The sequence below is a fragment of the Acomys russatus genome, chromosome 31 (genome assembly GCF_903995435.1).
Source record: "Acomys russatus chromosome 31, mAcoRus1.1, whole genome shotgun sequence".
Lineage (NCBI taxonomy): Eukaryota > Metazoa > Chordata > Mammalia > Rodentia > Muridae > Acomys > Acomys russatus.
Window position 1 is genome coordinate 13,361,074 of NC_067167.1, and position 26,787 is coordinate 13,387,860.

The window sequence follows — 26,787 nt, forward strand, 5'->3', positions numbered from 1 at the left end:
TCATTGCTAACCCTCAAAGATGTCTAATCATTCCTTCAAGAGATATAATGTGTGTGCATGCTTAATTCTGGCACAAATGACACTTGTTTTTGTTTGTTTGAGATAGGTGTTTACTACATAGCCCAGGCTAGCCTTGATGGCACTGTTATCCTGGTTTAGCCTCCTGAGTACTGGGATTACAATCCTGTGACATCATACCATGCTGTGTACTTTTGTATTTACTTCATTTTAAAGTGAATGAGTCAGGGCTCAAGAGATGGCTTAGAGGTTAAGAGCACTGGCTGTTCTTCCAGAGGCTCTGAGTTCAATTCCCAGCCACCTCCTGGTTGCTCACCTATAATGCGATCTGGTGCCCTCTTCTGTTATGTAGGTGTACATGCAGGCAGAGCACTGTACACATAATAGACAAATCTTTCAAATGAGTGAGTTATAATAATGACTACATCTGTGGTCCACTTAGGCACTAAGTATTTTGTGCAGTATATCTAATTTATTTCAAAGTTACTCACTTATTTTTTTATTGTGTTTTCAACTATCACAAAGTTTTAAGTAGAAACTATGGGTTCCTAACTTCTCAAATGAGAGAATGTTACTTTGCCATGTTAGCTTTACTACAAAAAGAAGAGCTGGGATTCTCATCTCTGTCCTGCTATTCCTTAACTGATGCTATGTTCTTCAAGTGTACTTTACCAGTAATTTGCATCAAAATGGCTTGGGTATTTGTAAAACACAGGTCTCTGGGCTCACCATTGGAGTTTTTTGTTTAATGAGATTTTAGTGATAAAAATCTCAAGTTTGCATTGCTTACGAGAGACTCACCTGGAATCTCTGTAGCTTGAAGTCTGTTGAGCCCCCCTCCCACATTATGCTACACTGCTTTTTCCTACGAGCAGTATTTATTAATCTTTTCAGTCTAGACAGAAACAAACTCTGCTCCTTTAAAACAAACCATGATTTAGTACACAGTCTTAAAAGTTAATTTTTAATTTTTATTTTTAGGTTGAATTGTGAAAAGAATTTCTTTCCAGTAGAAATTGTGGGTCACATTAAAATTTTTATAGCTTTTATGCTTGTGAGAATTTTATGATGAGCAGAGATGATGCCTTCCTCTGCTAATCCTGAGTTGTTAGTATTTTGCTAATCCTTTGTGGGGTTTTTCCCATAAATCTGGCTGTGCATTACACCTTTTCTATTCTGTCCCTTAGTTTAGTTTGCTCTGAATACTATAACTGCCGGTCTGAAACACAGGCATTTTATTGTCTGGCAACTCTAGAAGCTCCAAGTTGGAAACTAAGGTGTTGACAGCAGTCATTGAATTAAGGGATCACCCTAAGTAAAAACAAAAAATCTTGATTTTTAACAAACTGTTATACACTTGAAATTGTTCTCTTTCCAAATAAGGCCCTATTCAGTGATACTGAGGCTTCTGGTTCCGACCCTTGCATTTTTGGGCTAATGTGGTGGAATTCACATCATATTCAAAGTGCTATTCCTAGATAGAATCCACCTTGGTTTTCTGAGCAGTTTGCCCGTGAGATTTTAATTTTACTTTGGTTTCAAATGTTTAGATTGAAACCTTGCATTTTGGAGGGATCAGTTAAGAAAAGAGATGCGTAATGGATCTAGCTCCTGGCATATTGGGAACATCTTCCAAATGGGATTGTATTTCATTTACAATCAAATGGTTGATATTGACTAGATATAAATATAGCTTTTTAAGGCTCCCCTTTTTCCTTTTTTTTTTTTGTGTGTGTGTGTTTTGTTTTTTTGTTTTTTTCTGAGATAAAATAGCTCAGGCTTCCAAGAATTTGGTACCACTATGTAGACCCAGGCTGGCCTGGAACTTTCTATTTACTCCAGGCTGGCCCTGAAGGCACTGTGATCCACCTACCTCTGCCTTCCAAATGTTACTGGTGTTCTCCCTCATACCCAGCGTGATTATAGTTTTTCACATTCTTGATACGAAGATGAAGGTTTCACTCTTTTGCCACCGCCTTCATTTCATTGTCCGTAATGTTCATAAAACATAGTGATAATATCAACCATGTAGTGCACATAAAGTGTTGTGCTCTAGACATTGTGATGGAAAACTTATCATTCCGTCCTGTCTCAGGGGATAGAAAAGGCTAAATACACGTTTTAAAGTTCATGTCGACTAGTGACCAACAAACTAGGCTGAAGGATGTTCAACAAACAATGTATGAAGTGCCCATTTTAAGCAGCATTTGCATTGTATTAGCAACTTTTTAAAGAATAGTTGCTTAAATGTAAGTATATTGAATTAGAAAGGAGGTCAGCGTCTCTCCTTATACTGTGTGTCTAGTTATTTTCCATGACCAGCTCTTATTGTTTGCTTATTTTCCTTTACGTTGTTGATCTCTTTAATTTTAATTTGCAATTCTGCTGACATATTAAAGATATAAGTCTTTTGCCATATTTGTCATTGAAATTTTTATTTCTTTTTTCCAATATAATACTTTTATTGATTATTTTTAAATTTCATACAAATGATCACACTCATTTCTCAGTCCTCCCATGTCACCCTTCCACCCTTGTGCCTCCCCACTGCCTCCCCAAAAGGGAAAAATACACCAAGTCCAACTTGTGTTGCCCATATACTCATTTGAGATTGGTCAACTGCCCAGTGGCCAGCCCCTTAAAGATAACTGAGTCCCTTCCCATCCTAGCGCTCCCCAGGAGCCATCAACTGTGAAGAGCTACACTTCAGCATCTTTATCACAGTTTTAAAGGACTCTCTTCAATGTGTTTCTAATAAATAAAACATTTAATCCTTGCATCTATGTAGGTTTATCATCCTTTTTCCCTCTCCAGGTCTGTTATGTGTCTTGTTAAATCTTCCAGTGGAAGCTGATTCTTTAAGGTTACTGTAACAAGAAATGTATCTTCTTATTATTTAAACATTTACTTGGGACCAATTTTAATGTATGAAATACAGTAGTCAGAAGACAGAGGTGGGAGGATCACCACAAATTCAAAACCAGTCTGGTCTATGTAGTAAGTTCCAGGTCAGACCCGGCTACATAAGGAGACTCTTTAAAAAAAAAAAAAGGATGGATATAGCATTTCAGATGCTTTTCAGAGTTCTTATTTATTTCTGATGATTGTTCTGTTATCAATCTAACAATTATGAAATAATCCATTGCTATTAATCAATCCCTTCTTACTTGAATTGCCATATTCTAAATAGAATAAATTCCTGCAAACATTGAAACTGTTTCTTTAAAAATATCTTTTGCATTCTGTTGCCTTTCAATTACTTAAATCTGTGATGTGAGCCTGAGCTCTCTCCTCTCCATTTTCTTCTCTTTCAAATTGACACCTGGTTATTGGCACATACTTATTTTTCCAAACTCATTTTAGGATTCTGTGTCAAGACTCCTGGTAAGTTGGAGACACACTGATGGAATATTGGTGCATTAACGTACACAAATAAAAATCACTGCTCTGAATATTAATAGTAAAGCATATTTTTTTTCTGTTAAGGCACAATTTGGTGTCCCCTCACCCTTTCTTAATTGTTGATGTTTTCCATCTGACATTTTATGAATTTCCTATTGTTCTTGTATTAAATCCCCCAAATTTACTAGGCTAAAAGCAGTTTTATTATTTGATGTTTGAGGGTAGGGAAGAGCAGTATTCAAAGTGGATCCTGGTAGACTAAAATAAAGTAAAATTGCTCTTTTAACTGCAGGGGCTCTAGTGGAGAATCTGTTCTCACGCCCTTTTCAGCACCTGTGCACTGCCTGCACTCCTTGATTTCCAGATGATTTCTTTATTCTTTCTTTATTTGTGTATATGATGCATGTGCGTGTATGTGAGTGCATGGGCATGCATGGATCTTGAGGTCAGAGGTTGACGTTTGGTGTCTTCCTCTGTTGCTCTCCACCTTATTTTGAGGCAGGGCCTCTCACTTAACCGGAAGCTCATGGATTCGCCTAGGCTGGCTGCTGAATGAGATGAGCTCGGGGCATCTGTTGCATCTCCAGTCTCCACTGCTAGAGTGCTGGGGCTATGGGGGGGGGGGTGCAGCACATCTAGCTTTCAGGTGAGTGCTGAGGATCTGCACTTAGGTCCTTAAGCTTGTAGGAAAGGCACTTTATCAAACAAACTAACCCAGTCCCCTTGTTGCTGACTTCTAGATCCAAGGCTAGCATGCTGCATCACCATAACATTAATTCATCTTCCTCCCTCTTCTATTTATATTTTTTATTTAAATAAATTTTTCAGATTACATCTAAATTGTTATCCTTTCACTTGCACCTTCCCGGTCCCCACTCCCTCCTTCTTTCACCCTATTCCCCTCCCCTAGGTCTGTGACAGAAGGGGACCTCTTCTCCTACCATATGATCACAGCCTATCAGGTCTCATCCTGGTAGCCTGCTTACTCTTCCTCTGAGTGCCACCAGACCTCCTCACCATAGGGAAGTGATCAAATAGGGGGCACCAGAGTTCATGTCAGAGTCAGTCCCTGATCGCCACACAACTACAGAGAATGTGCTGTCCATTGGCTAGATCTGAATAGGGAGTCTAAGTTTACTACATGTATTGTCCTTGGTTGGAACAGTAGTTTGAGCAGATCCCCCTGGGTCCAGATCTGCCAGCCTTGATGTTCTTCTTGTAGAGTTCCAAGACCCCTGGGTCCTCCTATTTCCCCATTCTCGCTTACCTTTCTCACCTGGAGTCCCAGTAGGAAGTCCCAGCATCTGTCCCGACCCCCTGCTGAGTGAAGACTCTCAGAGGACATGCCTGTTGAGCTAGTGTTCAATTATAAGTGAGTATATGCCATGTGTATCTTTCTTGGTCTGGGTTGACTCACTCAGGATGATCATTTCTAGTTCCATTTATTTGCCTGCAATTCTGGTGATGTAAATGTACCATAGTTTTTTTTATCCACTCTTCAACTGAGGGACATCTAGGTTGTTTCCAGATTCTGCCTATTACGAAAGAGGCTGCTATGAACATAGTTGAGCAAATGTCTTTCTTGTGTGGTATAGCATCTTTTGGGTATATTCCAAAGAGCAGAATAGCTGAGACTTGACAAAGCTACTCCAGATTGATTTCCAGAGTGGTTGTACCAGTTTTCATTTCTACCAGCAATGAAGGAGTGTTCACCTTTTTCCACATCCTCGCCAGCATGTGCTGCCACTTGAGGTTTTGATCATAGCTATTCTAATGGGTGTAAGATGAAATCTCAGAGTCATTTTGATTTGCATTTCTCTGATGACTAAGGATGTCGAGCATTTCTTTAAGTGTTTTTCAGCCACTTGATATTCCTCTGTTGAAAAGTCTGTTTAATTCTGAGCCCCATTTCTTAATTGGGTTACTTGGTTTGGTGGTGTTTAATTTCTTGAGCTCTTTATATATGTAGGGTTGGTGAAGATCTTTTCCCAGTCTATAGATTGTTGCTTTGTTCTATTGACAGTGTCTTCTCAGCCTCATGAGGTCCCATTTATTAATTGCTGACCTTAGAGCCTAGGCTGTTGGTGTTCTGTTCAGGAAGCTGTGTCCTGTGCCAAGGTGTTCTAGGCACTTCCCCACTTTTTCTTCTAACAGATTTAGTGCCTCTGGTTATATGTTGAAGTCTTTAATCCACTGGGACTTGAATTTTGTGTATGGTGATAAATATGGGTCTACTTGCATTTTTCTACATGTATCCATTTAGACTAGCACTATTTGTTAAAAATGCTATCCTTTTTCCATTGAATAGATTTGGCTTCTTCTTCAAAAATTGAGTATCCATATGTGTGTGGATTTATTTCTGGGTCTTCCATTTGATTCCATTGATTAACCAGCCTATTGCTATGCCAATACCATGCTGTTTTAATTGCTTTTGCTCTATAGTACAGCTTGAGATCAGGCATGGAGATTCCTCCAGAAGATCTTTTATTGTACAAGATTGTTTTAGCTATTCTGGATTTTTTGTTTTTCCATATGAAATTGGGAATTGATCTTTCAATGTCTTCAAAGAGTTGTGTAGGTATTTTGATAGGGATTGCATTGAATCTGTAAATTGCTTTTGGTAAGATGGCCATTTTTACTATGGTAATTCTCTGAATCCATGAACAAGTGAGATCTTTCCATCTTCTGAGGTCATCTTCAATCTCCTCCTTCAGAGATTTGAAGATCTTTTTTAATACAAGTCTTTCACTTGCTTGGTTAAAGTTACTCCTAGATATTTTATATTGCTTGTGGCTATTGTGAAAAGTGTAGTTTCCCTAATTTCTTTCTCAGCATGATTGTCATTTATATATAGGAAGGCTATTGACTTTTTTGAGTTAATTTTGTATCCAGCCACTTTTCTGAAGATGTTTATCAGCTGTATGAGTTCTCTGGTGGAATTTAAGGGGTCACTTATGTACACTGTCATATCATCTGTGAATAGGGATAATTTAATTTCCTCCTTTCCCATTTGGATTCACTTGATCTCCTTTTGTTGTCTTATTGCTCTGACTATAACTTCAAGAACTATATTGAAGAGATATGGAGAGAGTGGGCAGTCTTTTCTAGTATCTGATTTTTGAGGAATTTCCTTGAGTTTCTCTCCATTTAGTTTGATGTTAGCTATTGGCTTGCTGTATATAGCCTTTATTATGATTAGGTATGTATCTTGTATCCCTGATCTCTTCAAAACTTTAAACACGAATGGGTGTTGGATTTTGTTAAATGCCTTTTTTAGCATCTAAGGAGATGATCATGTGGTTTTTTTTCTTTCAGCTTGTTTATATGGTGGATTGCATTGATGGATTTCCATATATTGAACCATCTCTGCATGCCTGGAATGAAACCTGCATGGTCATGGTGAATGATATCTTTGATGTGCTCTTAGTTTCAGTTTGCAAGTATTTTATTGAGTATTTTTGCATTAATGTTCATAAGAGAAATTGTTCTGAAATCCTCTTTTTTTGTTGGGTCTTTGTGAGGTGTAGGTATTAAAATGACTGGCCTCCTAGAATGAGCTTGATAATGTTCCATCCTTTCTATTTTGTGGAGTAGGTTGAAGAGTATCAGTATTAGCTCTTCTTTGAAGGTCTGGTAGAATTCTGTGCTAAAACCATCTAGCCATAGGCTTTTTTTTGGGGGGGCGGTTCGGAGACTTTTAATGACTGCTTGTATTTCTGTAGTAGAAATAGGACAATTTAATTTGTTTATCTGATCTTGATTCAACTTTGCCAAGTGGAATTGGTCAAGAAAATTATCCATTTCCTTTAGATTTTCTAATTTTGTGGTGTATAAGCCTTTAAAGTAGGACCTAAAGACTCCTCTTCTATTTAAAAGGAACTTCCTTTTTAAAAGATTTTCTGAGAATTTTGTATAAATATACAATGCGTGTGTGTGTGTGTGTGTGTGTGTTTTATCATAATGAACCCTTCAGCGCCTCCTCTATATTCCCAGGTTCCCAGATTTCCACCATCACATTTTACTCCCAACTTCATATAGTCTTAAATATATACACATCTATATATGTATATAAATACATAGTCGTAAATATATACATATATAATCTATATATACATTTATTTACTTAATGTGTTTGTGTGTGCACTTGAGCCCTTCTCTCTTTGTGTGTTTGTGTTTGTGTGTGTGTGTGTGTGTGTGTGTGTGTGTGTGTGTGTGTGTGTGTGTATGCAGTGCTTGTGGAGGCCAAAAAAGGATCTTGGATCTCCTGGAAGTGATGATACAGAGGGTTATGAGCTACTAGAAGTAAGTGTTGGGACCTGAAGTAGAGTCTTCTGGAAGAGCAGCAAATATTCTTAACTTCTTAGTCATCTCTTCAGCCTCGTTTCTCTGTGTGTCTCTCTGTCTCTGTCTATCTGTGTTTCTCCATCTCTCCCTGTCTCTCTCTGTCTGTCTCTGTCTCTCTGTCTCTGTGTCTGTCCCCCCTGCGCTCTCTCTCTCTCTCTCTCTCTCTCTCTGCCCCCTCCTTCATCTAGTCATCACTGCTTGATGTATATGTGTGATTGTAAGGCCATCTGTGGCCAACCTACCTGTGCCCACATTCCTGAAGTTAACTGACTCTCCCCCCCCCAGAAGCCATCCAGTGTTTATTTCTGTTCAGCTAGACTTTGTGAGCCCCTCCCCTATCTCTCCATGCTGGCATTTTGACTGGCTTGATCTTATGCTGGCCTTGTACATGCAGCCGCAGCCCCTGTGAGTTCATGGCTTCAGCCAGCCTCTTGTTTCTGAAAAACACTATTTTGTAAGAAGATCTTTCTGATTATATTGTTTGGCCGGTTTAATCCAAGTTCAGCTCCTTGTCTCCAGATTCTTAACTTACATATCTGTAAAGTCCCATTATCCATGCAGTGTGATGTAGTCAGCCACACAGGCATTGGAATGTGTTTTTTCTCTTAACCATTATTCTGCCAACCACAGTAACCAGTGCTGCTTTCTACAGGGTTGTCCTGTAGGTGTCAAACTTCTCTTACACCCAATGGTCCTTCTTTTAAAAATATATTACTATTGTGCTTCCTTTGTATCGTGATGCTCTTGACTTGAATGCCATTGTAAATCTTTTGATGATATTGTTCTTGCTATTGTGGTTTTTTTTTTTTTTTTTTTTTTTTTTTTTTTAGTAAATCAGGCTACTTCCAAAGTCTTCTATTTACTGTTAGTCACTTGGGATTATGAATCATCTCAGACATCCACACAGCCACAAACCCACGCGCCCAAGTTTTAGTGTTGTTTTCTCTTTTCCTAGCAGAACAATCCAGAGAGCAGTGAAAGCAAACAAGTATTTCAATATTAACACAGTACTTTGTAAAAATAAAAGTATGTGCTTTTCTGTGCCACTCTAGCTCCCAAATGACACAGAGACTTATTGCATTCATTAATGAGCTTCAGTACACTATAGCTGGGCAGATAGATACTCATGTATTCTAACCCTTCTGTGCTAGTCTAGACTATTTCTCAGCCACATGTCCAGTTATGTGCCAATTTAGTCTTGCCCTGGCTGCCCCTGCTTCGTCTTTGTCCTCCTGGTGACCTCTCTGTTTATCTGTGTTGTCATGGCAACTCCCTCATCGACTTCCTCATGGCCACTTTTTCATAGCCCCCTTCTCTTCCTTCTTCTGTCTTTCTTTCTCTCTCCCTCTGTCTGGCACCCTCTAAATGGGATTGGAAGTCCCAACTCAACGCTTCTCTCCTGCCCAGCTATTGGCTTTTTAGGTCTTTATTAACCAATCAGCAATGATAGAGAACAATTTTTACACAACATTGAAACAGGAGACTCTTCAATAATGACAATGCCTACATCCAGACTGCAGCCAGATCTCTGGGCACAGAAATCAGCATCTTAATATACAGTGCACAAAACCATCCCACAACATCTCCCCCTTTTAGTCCAATAAAGGCTCTCTTATAATAAGAATAATTTTTAAAAGAATAATTATGAAAATTATGAGGTAAGACTTATAGTCACAGTGTCCGGCCCACATGTATATGGCAACTTTGGAGGAAGTACTCTACTAACTAGCCTATATTTGTGAGTTCAGAGTTCTGTACTTAATTTGTATCGTAACTTGCACTTACCAACCTAGAGGTATCTACGTAGATATAAAAACAGTTTTTAAAATCCTAGACAACTTAAGCTTTTTTGTGAGACTATGACTATCTAGTTTTCAATGCCATCAGAGACCTGAGTAGACAGGAAGTGCAGAGCAAACAGCTTCCGACACTGAAGAAATGACAGAGATAGCTGGCTGCCTGGACAGTCACCCAAGGTTACTCTGCAATATTGGGGCATCATCTTCAGCCTCTTGCCCAGTATATGAAAGGCATTTTTGTGAAGCATGAATTACCAATATGTTGTAGTGTATCACTTATTTACCTTTTTGATCCCATGATTCACTGAGACTTGTGATTTACTGCCACTGAGGAATATCAGAAGGGAGTGGTCCTCCATATGTCACTAGCCTAAGATAAGATGAAACTCAAAATTTGGAGTACAGTTCCTATGAATATATTGTGCTCTTGTGTATAGTAGATTCAGAAAGTTTTGTCAAACATCAAAATCAAGGACCAAGTACATTTATGATTGAAAAGAGGTCAATGATACATTGTTGGAAGTAAATAACAGATTATAGAATTTATATATAATTTCTGTTAATATGTATGATCTGTTAAAAGTTAGATAGAGTGGTACATGCCTATTATATCAGCACCTGGGAGGCTGAGGCAGGAGATGAGAAAGTTTGAGATCAGCCTGGGCTACACAGTCAGATACTGTTTTAAAATACTTGAAGGAAAAGCAAACTACAGATAACAGAGATATTCAAAACACAAAAAACGGAAAGGAGTAACCTCTTCAATAATAGTTGTGGAAGACCTGATAGCCTCATAGAAGTATTAGCTTAGAATTTCATCTCAGACTAGCCACAAAAACCAACCTGAAAATGAACTTAAAACACTAATCTGAAACTATAAAACTATTAGAAAAAATAGAATTAAAATATTAATGACATTGGGCTGGAGAGATGGCTCAGTGGTTAAGAGCACTGACTGCTCTTCCAGAGGTTCTGAGTTCAATTCCCAGCAACCACATGGTGGTTCACAACCATCTATAATGTGACCTAATATGCACTGTATACATAATAAATAAACAAATCTTTAAAAAAAAAAGAAATATAAAATATTCATGACATTAGTCTGGAAATATTTTTTTTTATCTCAGCACAAAATAATCAACAAAAGCAGAGCAGACAAATGAATTACATTGCATAAATGGCTTTTGTATAGTAGATAAAGGATTGTAAATCCTATATTGTATAAAGGGCATATATCGCCACTCAAACAGGTCTGTAGTTGGAAACAATTAATTATTTAAAATGAACAAAGGACCTAGGTAGCTGTTCCTTAAAAAAGGTATGTAAGATGACCAATAGGTATAAATAAAGCCTCTGCTTAATAATCCGGGAGATTGAAACCAACCCATAGCTGTGTGAATGGCTAGCACAGAAAAGTTCACTGGTATTGGGAGAGTATGGAGAAGATGAACCCAGAACACCATTGGATAAAATGGCCATTATGGAAATGGTTAGAGTTTCTCCAAACATTAAAAGCATTGAGACTGATCCATTCCACTGTGGAGCCAGTGTGCGGGGCAGTTACAGGGCGCTCTCATCTTATTGTAGCCGTATTCATGGAAGGCAAGGTTTGGAATCTGCCTGTGCATCAGCAAGTGGAGAAAGTAAATTAGTCAGTCCTTAGCAGTAAAACTCCCAAGCCATTTTTAAGGATTTGGAAATCCTAATAATTCTTTATAAACAATGACACTGAAACTTTACTGAGTCTGTGAATTGTTCTGAAAAATTTAATATAGGGTTTTAGCTGGAGATTTTTAAATTTATTTTATTTTTGAGATTATAATGCTATTACATTATTCCTCCCTTTCCTTTCCCCGCTCTAAAACCTCCCAGGTATACCCTACATATGCTCCTTCAAGTTCATGGCCTCACTTATCATTAATTATTATTGTATGCATTTATGCATATGTATATGTACATATATGTATATCCCTGCTCAGTCTATGTAATGTCACTCGTGCGTATGTTTTCAAGGTTGAAAAATTCCCTCCTCCTCCTCCTTCTTGTTGTTGTTACTTTTCCACACTTGTTCCAGCATTTGTTGTCAGTTGTTTTGTGGATATTTACAATCCCATCTGGCATGAGATTGGAGACTCTTTGATTAGACTCTATTCAGTTCTACTGTTGAAACCTCCGTTTCTCTCCCCTCCCTCCCTCCCCCCTCCTTCCCTCCGTCCCTCCCTCATCCCCCTCCCTCCCTCGTTCCCCTCCCTCCTCCCTCCCTTCCTCCCCCTCCCTCCCCCTCCTCCCTTCCTCCCCCCTCCCTCCTCCCTCCCTTCCTCCCCCTCCCTCCTCCCCCTCCTCCCCCCCCTCCCTCCCCCCCCTCCTCCCTCCCCTCCCCCTCCCCCTCCCCCCCCCTCCCCCTCCCTTCCTCCCCCCCCTCCTCCCCCTCCCCCTCCCTCCCTTCCTCCTCCCTCCCTCCCTCCCTCGTCCCCCCCCCCACGTTTTTTCCTTTTGTTTTTTCTTTCATTCTCCTTCCTTTCAGTGTGCTACCCAGGCTGCTGCCCTCTAACTCAAAATGTCACTGCTGCAGCCTCATCTATATCTGTGATTGCATATGGGTGCCATAGTTTTTTAGTTCGCATAGGCAGTGAAGAAAGCAATAACAATCTAACAAGGATGCAAAATCATTTCTACAACAGTAGTAGTCATGTCTGTGTAAAGGACAAGGGACTGTCCCGCGGGTGCACAGGATTTATTCAGCTCCTCCTGTGCAGCAGATTCTAGAAACTGGGTGGTGCAGAGGGCAAAGCACATGAAGCAAACCCCAACTGTCCAGTGTAAATCCTGCAGATGAGCTTCATTCATAACCTTATCCACAGGTGACTGCCAGCAACAGGACTCAATTCTGTTGCCTTCTAGTCCTGTTTCTTAGCTTGTTATTTGATCAGCATGTGCTTATTTTATAAGAAGAACAGTGCTGTTAATTTATAAAACTTATTTTGGCTATTGACCTAAATTTCCTCCCCTTGTCTTATAAACATTATATTTTTTTTGTTTTGTTTGACTGTGTTTTTTGTGTTCTGTTTTTTGTTTTTTGTTTTTTTCCTTTTAAGAGCTCTGTCCTTCCCTCCACTTTGTGAGATTGCTCTTGAGGGCGAGTCTTTCAGATATGCTGAGAAAACCATTATGTGGCTGTATAGCTTCTCTGGCTAGAGCGCTGTAGTGCTTTCATCCTTTTTTTCCTCTGACATGGGTTTTAAAACACACGCCCTTCTGATTGCTTCCTCTGGATGCTTTCTACTTTGTCACCCTTTGTTGTTAAAAATAAATTACTCCCAATTTCCCGCTTTCAATAGAGTAGAGTGAACATAATTGACTCTTTGATGTGTGAGGGGCTAGTGTGGTCCGAAAGCAATTACCCTGACCTTGAATTCCACTCATTGTAAATATTATTACAGAGAAAGTAGGAGCTCACACTAAATCTGGATCAACCCTGGAATATATTGTGGAAATTTTTTTGAAATGAGTTTATTTTCTTGCTATTTGTTTCTCAGTTGTGATGCATACTTTATAAGGAAACAAATAGAAGAAAAATGTGATTCATTCTGATATCCATCAAACAGGTAATTTGTCTTCTCCAATAGACTATGAACTCCCTGAGAGCAAGAGCTGTGTTTTACCAATTAAAACAAAACCTCCAGGGCTTATAGTCACTCGTTCATAGACACACACACACACGCACGCACACACACACACACACACACACACACACACACACTCAAACACATACACTCATACACATTGAAAAACACTCACAGAACACACACTTAAACACACATACACACATGCACTGACCACACACATATATATTCACTCACACACATGCACATACACACACTCAAACGAACACACACAGGGAAGGTCCAATAGTTATTGGTAACTAGTTAATACATCCTGTATAAGAAACTAAGGTATTATACAATTCATTGAACGGTGGACTTTAGAATATATTGAGGAATTAGTAACATAAAATTTGTCTCTAAATCATATCCTAACCTTAATAGGGTTAGTCACACTGTATGAGTTATATATTTAGCAGTATTCTCTAGGAAAAATATTAATGTGTTGGATGGGACACATAATTTTGAGAGAGAAAAATAAAAAAGGAGTATTTAAAACCCCATAAGGATGCTAATATTTGCTTTACAAAGCCTAAAGAAGCTGGTCTAGGTCTATTCAAGCAACTCAATATATCCTAAGAGAACCAGTCACTTTTATTTTAATATGCAAATTTACTGGTTTGGTCTTGAGTTTGCATTATAGTAAAAATAAAAAGTCTTCTTCTCCCCTAGAGAGGAGCCTAGGGGTAGCCTCCTCACAAACGTCTCTGAGGGAAAAAGAAAACCTTCCTTCAGAAGCCCCCACCCCACGTGGATTCTGCTTTTGTCTACCTGGCCAAAGTTGAGTTCCGTGGTAATCTCTTGGAGGCTCGCAAAGGGCAGTGTCTTGGAAATGATTGTTGATTAAATCTGTTCACTCTGACTAGGAAATAGATGTATATAACCGAGGAAGATGGAGACTGTTAGTAAGTAATGCAGTCACAGGGTAATAAAAAGATAAGAACTCGTAAAAACCATCACCAGTTGGTCCCACTGGGGTTCCATGGTTATAGAACCTTTTCAGGGTCAGAGCATCAGCTACTGGCCAATTTGATTCGAACCGAGGGACCCAGTTATCTTTTCTGACTTTTGTAAGTCGGACACAGCAGTATTTTTTTTTTTTTTTAATTTATTAAGAAGCCTTTTATTCCATCTCCTTCTCAGGAATCTTACCCAAAGAAGAGGAATTACACCATGGAAATCGTACCATCTGCTTCTTTGGACACATTCCCTTCGGAAAACGAGAACTTTCTTTGTGATCTCGCGGACTCAGCTGTTACAAAGAAACCTTGCTCCTTAGAAATCGCAAGGGCACCTTCTCCGAGAACTGGTAATATTTCCTACTCACAGTTGGCCAATTCCATTTGCATACTTACATAAGTGAAGATACATTATTAATACTTTCATACTGTATTAGCAACACAAAAGTGGCCCAGGGTAGTCCCAGGGATCAATTTTGCATTTCCAGTGAGTACAGGTAAGCCATGGGTTTTGATATGAAACCTCTTAAGATTAAACGCTCTTCAGGGAGATGGCCCTGCCTTAATGAAGCTACTTTGATGCATTTGAATCTTTAGGAACCTTGGTCAGATGCAATGCTTTGGGCCCTTGGTAGCAGGAGTCTTTATGTAGACCATATGGCATCCTTCTTGTTTCTATTATCAAACTATTTTTCACTTCTAATTTTATTTTATGGTTATTTATTTATTTATTTTGGTTTTCAAGACAGTGTTTCTCTGTGTAGCCTTGGCTGTCCTGGACTCACTTTGTAGACCAGGCTGGCCTCGAACTCACAGAGATCTTCCTGCCCCTGCTTCCCTAAGTGCTGGGATTATAGACCTGTGCTGTAATGCCTTTTAAAATAGCATGTTTAGATCTGCTCTTTTCTTTTTGTGTCTTTTTGTTTGTTTAGTTTGCTTTTGAGACAGGGTCCATTATGTAGCTCTGGCTGTCCTAGTATTCACTATGTAGACCAGGATGGTCTTGAACTCACAGAGATCTGCCTGTTTCTGCCTCCCAAGTACTGGGATTAAAGGCACACCATGCCTGGTCTGGTTGTTTTTTTGTTTTTGTTTTGTTTTGTTTTTTGTCTTTATGTCACAAACTAGTGGACAAGGCAAGACAAATAGTGTCCCCATTCACTGCTAAGGAGAATGAATTTGTTTCTTATTTGAGATGGATAAATGGTTGTACTTATGACTGAACATAAATTTTTTGCCTGACTATTGACAATACACAGGATGTTTCTATAAAAATGGACGGAGAAGGAAAGATTCAGGTTCATACTCAGTATATTCAGAGCTGTGAGGACCTTCAGGGAAGAAGCTCTTCGGAGCAGAAGAAGGGTTGACAGTCTAGTTGCTGCTTTTGTTTATACAATAAATTTTAGAAGTGAGATTACAAAACCAGGAGAGAAATGCATGGGAAACATAGCAAGACTCTGGAGATGGGGCATAAAAAAATGGAAGTAATCTATTTAAGGAGACAGTGTCCCAAAGAGTCCTGCCCTAAAACACTTGAGATTGATAAGTAAATGATAAAACTTGTTAGATTGTATAATATGTAAGGGTGTATGTAATAATTTCATAGAGCCCTTTGGAAACAATATGAAAGAGCATTTAATGGCCCCTGGAAGCATAAGGTACAGTTTATGAAGAGAGAACGCCCATGCTGTGCATCTGTTGCTATTTAAAAGCTACTGAGCTTGAGTTGGTAAGAGCAGTTTACTTTGCCCACGAATCTGTGACTCTGTCAGGGTTCCCTTTGCAAGGATCACCTTACTACCACCCTCTGTCACCTGGGATCGCTCACTTAGGGAATTAGGAAAGCCACCTTTCTCTTTCCTTTTCCACGCTAGGAGTTGAACCCAGGTCACTCTATGTGCTTGGGGGCTCTTAACTCTGAGCTGCATCTCCAGCCCATAGAGAACCATTGATCCCAAAGGCAGCTTAGAAGATGGAGCCTAGCTGGATCACTAGCTGTATTGACTACACACTGGGAGCTCAGCGAAGGCTATGGTGTGCAGACCCTTTCCCTTCTATGGATGGTATGCTTTTCCTGTGAAGCACTGGCTGGATTCTGAAGATTGGATCTTAACTCTGAGCTACATCTCCAGCCCATAGAGAACTATTAATCCCAAGCTGGTTAGAAGATGGAGCCTAGCTGCATCACTAACTGTACTGGCTACACACTGGGAGCTCCGCGAAGGCTATGATGTGGAGATCCTTTCCCTTCTATGGATGGTATGCTTTTCCTGTGAAGCACTGGCTGGATTTTGAAGATCGGTGTCTCTCCCTTCTACCAGTGGAAACTTCTATTTTGTTCCCATTTTGTGATTTAGAAATCTGGGATGCCAGCATGACCAGGCTTCGATGAGCGCTCTCTTACTGGCTTGTGGAAAGCTGACATTTTACTGTGTGCTTATGCCTGTTCTTTATGTGTGTACTGAGTGAGTGACTCTTACATTTTTGCCCCTGGATATTTAAGGAAAAGACTTCTGAGAGATCAGAACCTTTCTTCCCAGCATCCAGTCATAGTTTCTTTCTTTGAAGCCATCACCAGTGATTTTGGCATAGCTCCTTAGGTCCCCACGACTTCTCCCCCTTGAGATTTTAGGCTTTCATGGTCACTCGTTTTCAGGTTCCCCAGCCTCTGCTTGATGACAAGTCACAGTGTTTGAGCCACATGTTTTAGGTTTCCTACTAGAACACTCAAATCCCAACTGTCAAATCTCTTCCAGTTATTGATTGCTACATAACAAACCAACCTTAATACTTAGTTAAAAAAAATAAGAACAACATACAAATCATTGATTTGGTTTATAAATCTGAAGTTCTGGGATGGCTCTGTGAGAGCTTCTTGCTTGCTGTTCCAAATAATTCTGTTAGAGCGTCTTGGCTAAACACTTTAGTAGAATCTTTGTACAAGATTGTATCATATGCCAAGTGTGCTGGCTCAAGCTTATAGCCCTAATATTCAGGAGGCAGAGGCAGGGGGATTACTGTAAATTTGTGACCATCTTTGGCAACATTGTTTGTCTGGGCTAGTTTCAAACACAACAAGCAAACATCTTATCTTGCGTGTCTGCTGTGGTCTACTTGGATTGCTGATGGTATATGTTGGGTTTCCAAGAACAAACACCTTAAGAAAATGTGGCAGCGGCTGCACTCCCGTTTATGGCTTAGTTCTGAATGGTGGCATCACTTCTGTATCCCAGAGCCTTCTTGCATTGAAATGGAGGGACTTGTCTTTCTCTGACCCTTGACAAAGGAGTGCTAACTATGTCACAGCCTAAGAAGTCTTCATCCACCTGCTGTTGGAAAACACAAATTTGTACAACTATCTGGATTGCTGTTGTTGTTGTTGTTTTCAAAATGGAATACAGATTAATCTGCATGGATATATGATTCCCCTATTGTCTTTGGTACTTTGGTTTGCTATAGAAATCATCTTGACAAATTGACCCAGCTGAATTCATAACGCTTTGTGCTCGCCCTTTGGGCTGTGTTTATGAATTATGCCAGTGGGAAGTCTATAATGAAAGTGGAAATTATGTGTTTTTTAATCATAGGAATAAAAATGAATACAGATTTCCCCCTGGGACTCCCAAAGAGTTGCTCTCTATAAACACTGTGGCTGGTGAGACAGCCTCAGCATAGCTATGTCTGTACTGGCCAGATTAGGAAAGGGTTTGCATCTCCTACTCTGCCTGCTACTCTATTCTGTTCTGTTCTTTCAGTTAACCTTTATCTCTAGGATTCATGGATCCTATCATTTCCAAGTCTCCCACTGCTGTGAGGTTTTTTTTTTGTGTGTGTGTGACTTGTGTCTAGCTTTGCACTGTCTCTTCATGCCCAGTTTAGTGAGCTGATGAAGTTGGGGGTGGGAGGGGGAGCCGCTGACCTTCTTGGAGCCACCGATCTGTTCCCTCTGGTACAGCAGGACTTGCAGATGTGGAGACAACGCCTCATGGACTGAGTGGGGGAGGAAACTACTTATTCAGCTATCCAGTGTATGTGCCCTGAGTTCCTCTGGTGTTCTAGGCATTGCGTTAAGTGTTGCCAAGGAAACGGAGTTAAGCTGCCAGTCATAAAAATTAGAAAATCCGAGGGTTAGTAAATACAGTAAGCAAAGCCAAGTACTCCTGGATGGTAGGAGAAGAGGTAGAGTTATAACTTCCCTTAACAGATGCTTCCTGATCTCAGCCTCCATTAAAGGAGATTAGATGGATGAGTGGGAGGATGTGCATGACACTGTAGCCAAGGGGCAGTGTGTGTAGAGCTCCATGGGTGTGGAGGGACAAAATCCATTCAGAGACTAACTAACCTCAGAGCCTAGGGTGCTACTAAAGTTGAATGAATAATAATAATAAGAAACTGTGGCATCATCAGTGTTTGGTTTAGAATGACCACTGTGAAGCAAAGTGGGCTTGGATTGTCCAGAAGTGAGGTTGGAAGCAGGGAAATTATTTAGCTGATCAATATGCATCCTGGTTAGAGCCTTGAATGCCAACTTGAGACAGGTTAGAGTCATCTGAGGGAGGGAATCTTCAGTTGAAGAGTTACCAAGCTCAGACTGGCCAGTGGCCGTGTGTGTGTGAATGACTGTCTTGACTCTTAACTGATGCTGGTGGGCCCAGCCCTAAGCATCCTTAGGCTCGGTTCCTAAGCTTAGCACCACCTACGCTGCATAGTAAAGCAACTAAGCATGAGCCACAGAGAGATCCAGCAAGCATCATGCCTCAGTGGCTTCTGCTTCAAGGTCTTCCCTTGACTTCCCGCCCTTACTACTCTCAACGATAGATTCTTACCAGGAAGCGCATGCCCATCACCCTCTGAAGTTGCTTTTGGGCATGGTGTTTATTTTGACAATGGAAAAGCAACTTAAATAGTATACGATTGGCAAGAAATGACCGCGGCCGGCTGGCCGAATGTGATGGTAGTGAAGAGGAGGCAGGGGTGACGGCGCTGAGAGCTGTGGAGGAGAATAGGCCGTTCGGTCTCCCTTCAGAGACTCTGGCATTTTGGAAATAAACAGCCAGCGCATTAGAGAACCATATACCCAGGAGTGCATGCTGTGGCTTAGGTCGCCTCTGTTGAATAGCATGGTGTAGGTTTAAAGCAAAGTGGAATAACTGTTCCACACAGGAACACTCTGGGAACTGTCCTTGTGGGAGGGAGGAGGGACAAGAGATGAGAGAGATGGTAAAGTATGGCCACATCTTTTTTTTTTTTTAAATCATGTATTTATTCACTTTAAATCCCAAATGCACCCCTCCTCCTCACGGTTCCACGTGCCTACCCTCTTCCCCTTCCCTTTCCCCTAAGGAAAGGGGAGAACCCCCTCCTTGCCAACGCACCCTGGTACATCTCGTCCCATCAGGACTGAGCGCATCCTCTTCCACTGAGGCCAGACAAGGCAGCCAGTCAAGGGCAAGTGATCTAAAAGCAGGCAACCGAGTTCATGTTAGAGGCAGCCCTTGTTCCACTTGCTAGGGGACCCATGTGAAAACCAAGCTGCCCAGCAGTTACATATGTGTCAGGGGCCAAGGTTCCGTCCATGCCTGCTCTCTGGTTGGTACTTTAGTCTCTGTGAGCTCCCCATAGGCAAGGTTAGTGGACTTTGTTGATCTTCTTGTGGAGTTCTTGTCCTCTCTTGGTCCTTCTGTCCTTCCCCCCACTCTCCCTCAAGACTCCCCAAGCTCTGCCTTAAAATAGTATCCTGAGTGAAGTAACCCAGGCCCAGAAAGACATACTTGGTATGTACTCACTTATAAACAGCTATTAGCCGTATAGTACAGAATAATCATACTACAAGCCACCAAGCCCCCCCCCCCAAAAAAATTGAGTAAGAAAAGGGCCCAGGGGAGGATGCTTGAAACCTATCAGAAAGGGAAATAATATAGACATCGGTTGTGGATGAAATGTGGGAACTGAGTAGGAGAGGACATGGGGAGGGGAGAAAGGGATGGGGATCGAATGCAGATAGAGTGAGGACAAGAAGAGAAAGGGAGAAAAAATGGGGGGCATCTCTGGGACAAGCTGGAGACCTGCAACAGGATAGGCCCCTAGGAGGATATGGGGGTGACTCTAGCTAAGATTTCCTAGTAGCAGAAGACATGGAGACTGAAGTGGTCACCTCCTAGCCAGGCACGATTTCCAGTGGAGGGAAGGGGGAACACCAACCCACCCACAAAACCTTCGACCCAATATTTCCCATACCTACAAGAAATGCAGGGATAAAGATAGAGCAGAGATTGAGGGAATGGCCAACCAATGACTGCCCCAACCTGAGACCTGCCCCATAGGGGAGAGCCAACCTCTGATACTATTAAGAATGGCCAGATCTCAAAAGGAACACAGAGAGATTGAATTGTTCACCCACCACATGAAAGGGACTTTGAAAGTTTGGTATCTTAGGTGTTATTTTATTTGCAGAATTTAGAGATAGCATTTTTATAAAAGTAATGAAGTACTTAAGTAGACCTTACGAGGCATGTCCAACCAATGGCCACATGCAGCAAATGATGGTTATGAACATAATTGTTAATGTATATAAAAATATTGGGGACTGTGTTTTTTGTTTGTTTGGCCAGGTAGTACCTGGATTGTGTGATTTTTCTAGCATCAGTTTTGGAGATGACAACAACATGATAGTACAATGTCAGAAGATTTGGTATGCCTGTCAAAAATTATCATAGAAAGGGTGACACAAGAAGAAGTTAGCCCTGTACAAGCCAAACAACGAGGTCTATGCAGAGCTCTGTCACTGACCTCACAAGGACCTGTCCGTCTGATGCTCCATTGTGCTATATTAAAAAGGCCATATAAATCTAATCCAGAGACTTATAATTAAAACACATGTCTAATGCAATACCATGCATGGTTCTGTCTGTACAGAACAAATCTTGCCTGGCTTTCTTATCTGAGAGACTGAGCAATTTTTTCCCCTGGTAACCGGCAATAACATCCATAGATAAGATATATCTCTTCCGAAAATATCAATTGTGTGTATACAACTCCCTTTTCTGTATTTATTAGGCAGATGAACAAAACTTTTTAAAACCATAGCTACTAGTTTGATTTTAACATGAAAGCAAATTGGTAGTTTCTTTTTTAAAAAATATATTTTATTAATTTATTCATATTACATCTCAATTGTTATCCCATCCCTTGTATCCTCCCGTTCCTCCCTCCCTCCCATTTTCCCCTTACTCCCCTCCCCTATGACTGTGACTGAGGGGGACCTCCTCCCCCTGTATGTGCTCATGGTAGTTTCTTTATATTCAATCATATTGTATAATTGAACGGGCAAAATGAGTTTTTCTCTAAGGAGCACTTTGCTTGTGCCTCGGTGACTGCAGATTTCATATGGTGTAAGAATAATAATACTGGAGCCCTAAAGTAAGGACTGCTGATGTTCTTGATTGTGCTATCGCTATTAAAGTGTCTCCCCTCCGTGGTGGCGCACGCCTTTAATCCCAGCACTCAGGTGGCAGAGGCAGGCGGATCGTTGTGAGTTTGAGGCCAGCCTGGTCTACAAAGCGAGTTTAGGGCAGCCAAGGCTACACAGAGAGACCCTGTCTCGAAAAACCAAAAAGTAAAATAAATAAATAACTAGTCTCCCCTCAAGCAGAGGACGGTAGATTTCCATGGTGGTGATTCAGCTATGTAAGTGAACAATTAAAAAAAAAGGAATTAATGAATGAGTTAACTTTAAAAAGAAAATGGCTGTAATGGCAGAGAAAAAAAAAAAACCTTTATGAAATAAATGCCATCAAAGATGATGTTCTATTGTCCGCCTTTCATTTAATTTTATCCTTCACAAGGGAATTTTTCCATTTTGTGGTAACTAAGCAACCTGTTATTTTGAATCACTTAGTGCAGGCTTTGCACAGTATGGGTGCTCAATAAATCCATTTTGATTAATGAGCAATTTATAACAACACTAGCAAAGACTGTTTCCAACCCTGTTGAGGGAGAATGGATGATCTCTAATAAAAAAGGGCATGTTCAATAGCGACACGCTAGGATGGTGGGGGTCTTGGTTACCTCTGTTCAGTGTGCTAATGTGCTTAGTGGACCATGGTTTACCTGAAATGGAAATGTCATTTATGAGTAATCCCTCACATCTCATTACACCTTTTCTGCCACCTGACATGAGGAGGAGAGAGAGGGGGCAGGGAGTTTGAGATAGTGGAGATTCCTTAATTCTAACGCCAAAAATTTTGAAATTAAAAGAATTCTAATCGAACCAGGACAACCGTTTTATCTCTGCTAAGCAAGTGAGCAATGTCAACACAATTTCTGTGGGTATGTTTAACTCATTTAAAAGAACAAACTATTTTTAAGGCCTTTGGAAGTGTTCTTTTACATACAAATATTGGTTTTTCTGATAAGAACCATTTTTTTAAAAAATCAGACAGCAGTTATCTATCTGGCATATGCTCTGTGCTCAGTGATTTTTGTGGCAATTTATTAAGTTAGATATCTACATGGTAAACTGGTAGCACTGTGCTGATCAGAGGGGAGCAGAGAGAAAAGCAGGATTCCCACGTGCATGACAAAATCCTGGTCTGTTAGCCACTTCCTTTATCCATCTGGGCGTTTTGACACGGCAGATGTTTCACTTTGCTCACACTGATGGAAATTTCCTGTATTTTGAAACATTCTAAATGGAGAGAAAATCACCCCAAATGAGTTTCACCTGTACTTTAAATGGGTTAACATAAATCGTAGATTAGGGCTTCTAAAATTACAGTGAACACTTGCTAAGCTGAAGTTACAGGCCTTTTATGCTGTGCATACCTTCTGGAACCAAGTTTTTCTATAATGTCAGATTGTGTATAGTAATGAAAGAGGCATTACTTAATTCATAAATTTATTCCCATGAAATGCAAGCATTTCCCTCCCCTGCCCCATTTCTCTGGTGTCTCCTGAGTTCAGGTGCTTTTTTTTTTTTTTTTTTAAACCTTGTCTCAGTAACTGATCTTATATTTTAATTCAGAAAGAACATAGAAGCCAGACATCTATAAACTCTAAACGTTTGAGGTGGAAAGAGGAGGCTCAAGACAGAGAGATCAGCCTGGGCTATGACATGCTGTGTTTCTAACCAAAAGAAAACAAAAGACAAAAATATAGAGGCAGACAGATGGACACACATATACACACACACACACACACACACACACACACACACACACACACACACATATACACGGGGCAGTAAAGAGAGGGAGGGAGGGAGGGAGGGAGACAGAGACTGATACAGAGACACAGAGACAGAGAGACAGAGACAGAGACAGAGACCAGGAAAACTAACCCTGACTCCCTCCTCTTATTTTTTTCCCCTTCTGTTCCTACAGGTGGAGGTTTTCTCTCCCTGCTAGTTGTACCTTCTATGCTTTAGTCTCTTCCTTCTTAGCAATCTCACCTTTTCATTGATTCTTTTTCTCCTCCATTGTGTTTGTGTATAATGTTTGACAGTGGAAACAAGTAAACGGCAAATAGGAATTTCATGATACTCCTGGACACTGCTACTCTTCTCTCTTTACCGTATTCTCCTGTGTTTATTTTCTTTCTCCTCTTTCACTCCTCAGAGTGCCACAGTCAGGTTTCCATTCCTCATTCTTCTGCTACAATGTACCTTCTAAGGTAACAAGGGTGTTGGTGTGAGAGACCGAAAGGGACATTTTTTTTCCTTTTTCTTTTTCTTGAGACACAGTTTCTCTGTATAGCCTTGGCTGTCCTGGACTTATAGCCTTGGCTGTCCTGGACTTACTTTATAGACCAGGCTGGTCTCGAACTCACAGAGATCTGCCTGCCTCTGCCTTTCCTACACACCTGGCAAAAAGACATTTCTTAGTCCCCATTTTTCCTAAGCTCTCAGCCACATAAACTGGTGACCACTCCCCTATGACAGCGTTTACCCCTTTTGCTGTCCAAGGCAAGTTTTCATCAATTACATTCTTCCTTGTTTTGATAGATGACCCTTTTGTACAGCTTTAGAATTTTGGAGTTCCTTGAGCTGCAGTTAAAGTTCCTCCCTCCCTCCCTCCCTCCCTCCCTCCCTCCCTTTCCCCTCCATCCGTCTCTCTTGCTCTCCCTTCCTCTCCCCACTTTTCTTTTCCCCTTCATAGGTAATTTTATGTGCAGTGTGTGATTTTTATTATAATAAATATGCTGAAGACTTTGGAATATTTATTTATAGCTAAAACTTCTTTTACTTTAAAGCTCGCCCATATATCCATTTCTGCATCCACCCACTACCCACTGAATATCTATACCTCTGTCTCAAACGCACTCCGGTTGGTACAGATATTGCAACCTAACCTTTCCAATCTCTCCTCCAAATCATGTTTTTTTTTTTTTCCTCAACAGGCTCCTTATTTTGGTAAAAGGATAATTTATCTGCCCAACTGCAGTAGCTCAAGTGCCAGTCTTGCCACATACCCTCCATCAGCTCGCAAATCCAATCACCGAGTCTTAAGTGCTTTAGGAGAAATAGGTGATAGGATAATTTTGGTCCTCAGCGGCTGTCTCTCAGATCTACTTGCTCCTGTCAGTTTCTACCATCATCGTTCACTCTTTTTGGCTACATTGATAGCCCCCGATTGTCCTTCGGCCTTCCGGCCTTTATAACATAGCCGGAAATCTGGTTGCATTACTCTGCCAGTTAAAACTCTTTCGTGGCTTGCCACTGCTCTTAGAAAAATGACCAAAATTCTTGATAAGGAGCTCTGACTGGTGCTGAAGATGTTGGATAAAGATAGCGGTGACTCAGTGGTCAGTATCTTTAACCTTTGACCTCATTGGTTTCCACCTTATGGCACCAGCCTTCTTAATTACTTCAGGTTTTCTAGAGGAGCGTCTCCCTACCTACAGACCACCCTGCCCCTACTCCCTGCTACCCAACTCCTTTCCCTATGCAGCTAGCTCACACTCCTCCTCATGGAAACCACTTTGGCATACGCATATATCTTTGCCCCAGAAGAGATGTAAAGGCCCATCTTCTGGGGCCTTCTAATGTTGCTTCTCTTGATAACCCTTGTGATCAAAATTACGTACTTACCTTAAGGTTTCAGTGTCTTTACTTCTGTCACCCAAAATGTTGCTCTCCACCATTGCAGCCCTAGCCTCAATTCATGCAAAGAAAAGAAGGCATTAATGTGTTTGAACACCTGTCTATAGTAACTTGATTTTAAACTAGTTTGTAAGATAGTCTTCTCGTTCCTATTTTACATATAAGAGTCAGGCCGTAAAAACGGTTTAGAGTTTGCCAGCAGATGAGAGCGCTGGAATGTGAAGACAGAAGGTATTTTCTTATTCTTAGTCACAGTCACAATTAATTATCCAGTTCATAAAGCCTGCAGTTTGGAGGGTTTTGTCTGTTTGTTTGACTTAGTGTCACAAAATAAATCTTGAGGGTTTTCCTTCGGAAAGAAAATAGGAAGCTTTGGGAAGTTGTTTACTGTTTGTCAGAAAACATGTGTGTGCCCACACTGTCGACATTACAGAATGTCCCAACCATTCTAAAGTAAATGGATGAAACTGAGACAACCCGAAAGCCAAAGTGAATGATGGTAAAGTAAAGATGGTGCATCTAAAGGGAAGGGTCACCAGAGCCATGAAAACATGTGGGTTGTTTTGTTTCATCGTGAGACACGGTCTCAGGCATCACAGACTTGGCTGAAACTCGCCGTATGGCTGAGGATGACCTTGAACTTGTGATCCTCCTGTCTGTCCTTCCTCAGGGCTAGGCTTACACGTGTGCACCAGATTTGTGTGGAGTTGGGGAAGGGAACCCAGAGCTCCACTCATCCTAGACAGCACTGCCAACTGAGCTAGTCCCCATCCAAAAATGATGTTTTTGAGTAGGGGTCATGTAGGCTTTTACTCTGGCACATAGTTACCATTCAGTAAATATCTGTCCGGTGAATCAATGCATGTCTACATTGAGTATTGTCTAGAGCTAATGTTATATCCACGTTCAAGGGTGAAACCAGGCAGATATTACATAGCAGTGCTGTCTTTAATGGTGAGATTACATGTGTTGTTAAATTGTTTGCATTCTGTCTGTATTCTCCAAAATTTCTACAGCTAAAGTAAATTTTATATAAAATTTAAATATATAAAAATTTAAATTTATATAAAATAAAATATAAAATTATATAATAATTAGAGAATGGTTAAAAATAACTTACTCGTCTATAAGGTTAAAAAAAATATATATATATATATTTGCCAAAACAGTTGAGTTCTACCTATTTAATGTTAAGTATGTACATTATTTCCTTCTTTGAAGAAAGTAAAATATACTTAGAACATATATGGTCTATAAAACACTGACACTCCCGCAACTATATTTCATCTCTTAAAGATGACGTCTTTTTAAATATTTTTTAAATTTAATTTTATTAATTTATTCATATTACATCTCAGTTGTTATCCCATCCCTTGTATCCTCCCATTCCTCCCTCCCTCCCATTTTCCCCTTACTCCCCTCCCCTATGACTGTGACTGAGGGGGACTTCCTCCCCTGTATATGCTCATAGAGTATCATATATTTTGCTTATACTTTGTAAT

The 26,787-nt window shown here is 40.4% G+C and overlaps 1 protein-coding gene across 5 annotated transcripts in view; it reads left to right on the forward strand.

Moving 5' to 3' along the window:
- Positions 1-26,787, forward strand: part of Anks1b (ankyrin repeat and sterile alpha motif domain containing 1B) — a 1,021,560-nt gene that overhangs the window by 315,525 nt on the left and 679,248 nt on the right. For all 5 annotated transcript variants that reach the window (XM_051139823.1, XM_051139820.1, XM_051139819.1 and 2 more), the window contains exon 10: positions 14,369-14,534. In XM_051139823.1, the coding sequence (XP_050995780.1) occupies positions 14,369-14,534 (166 nt within the window). The remainder of the gene's footprint in view (positions 1-14,368; positions 14,535-26,787) is intronic.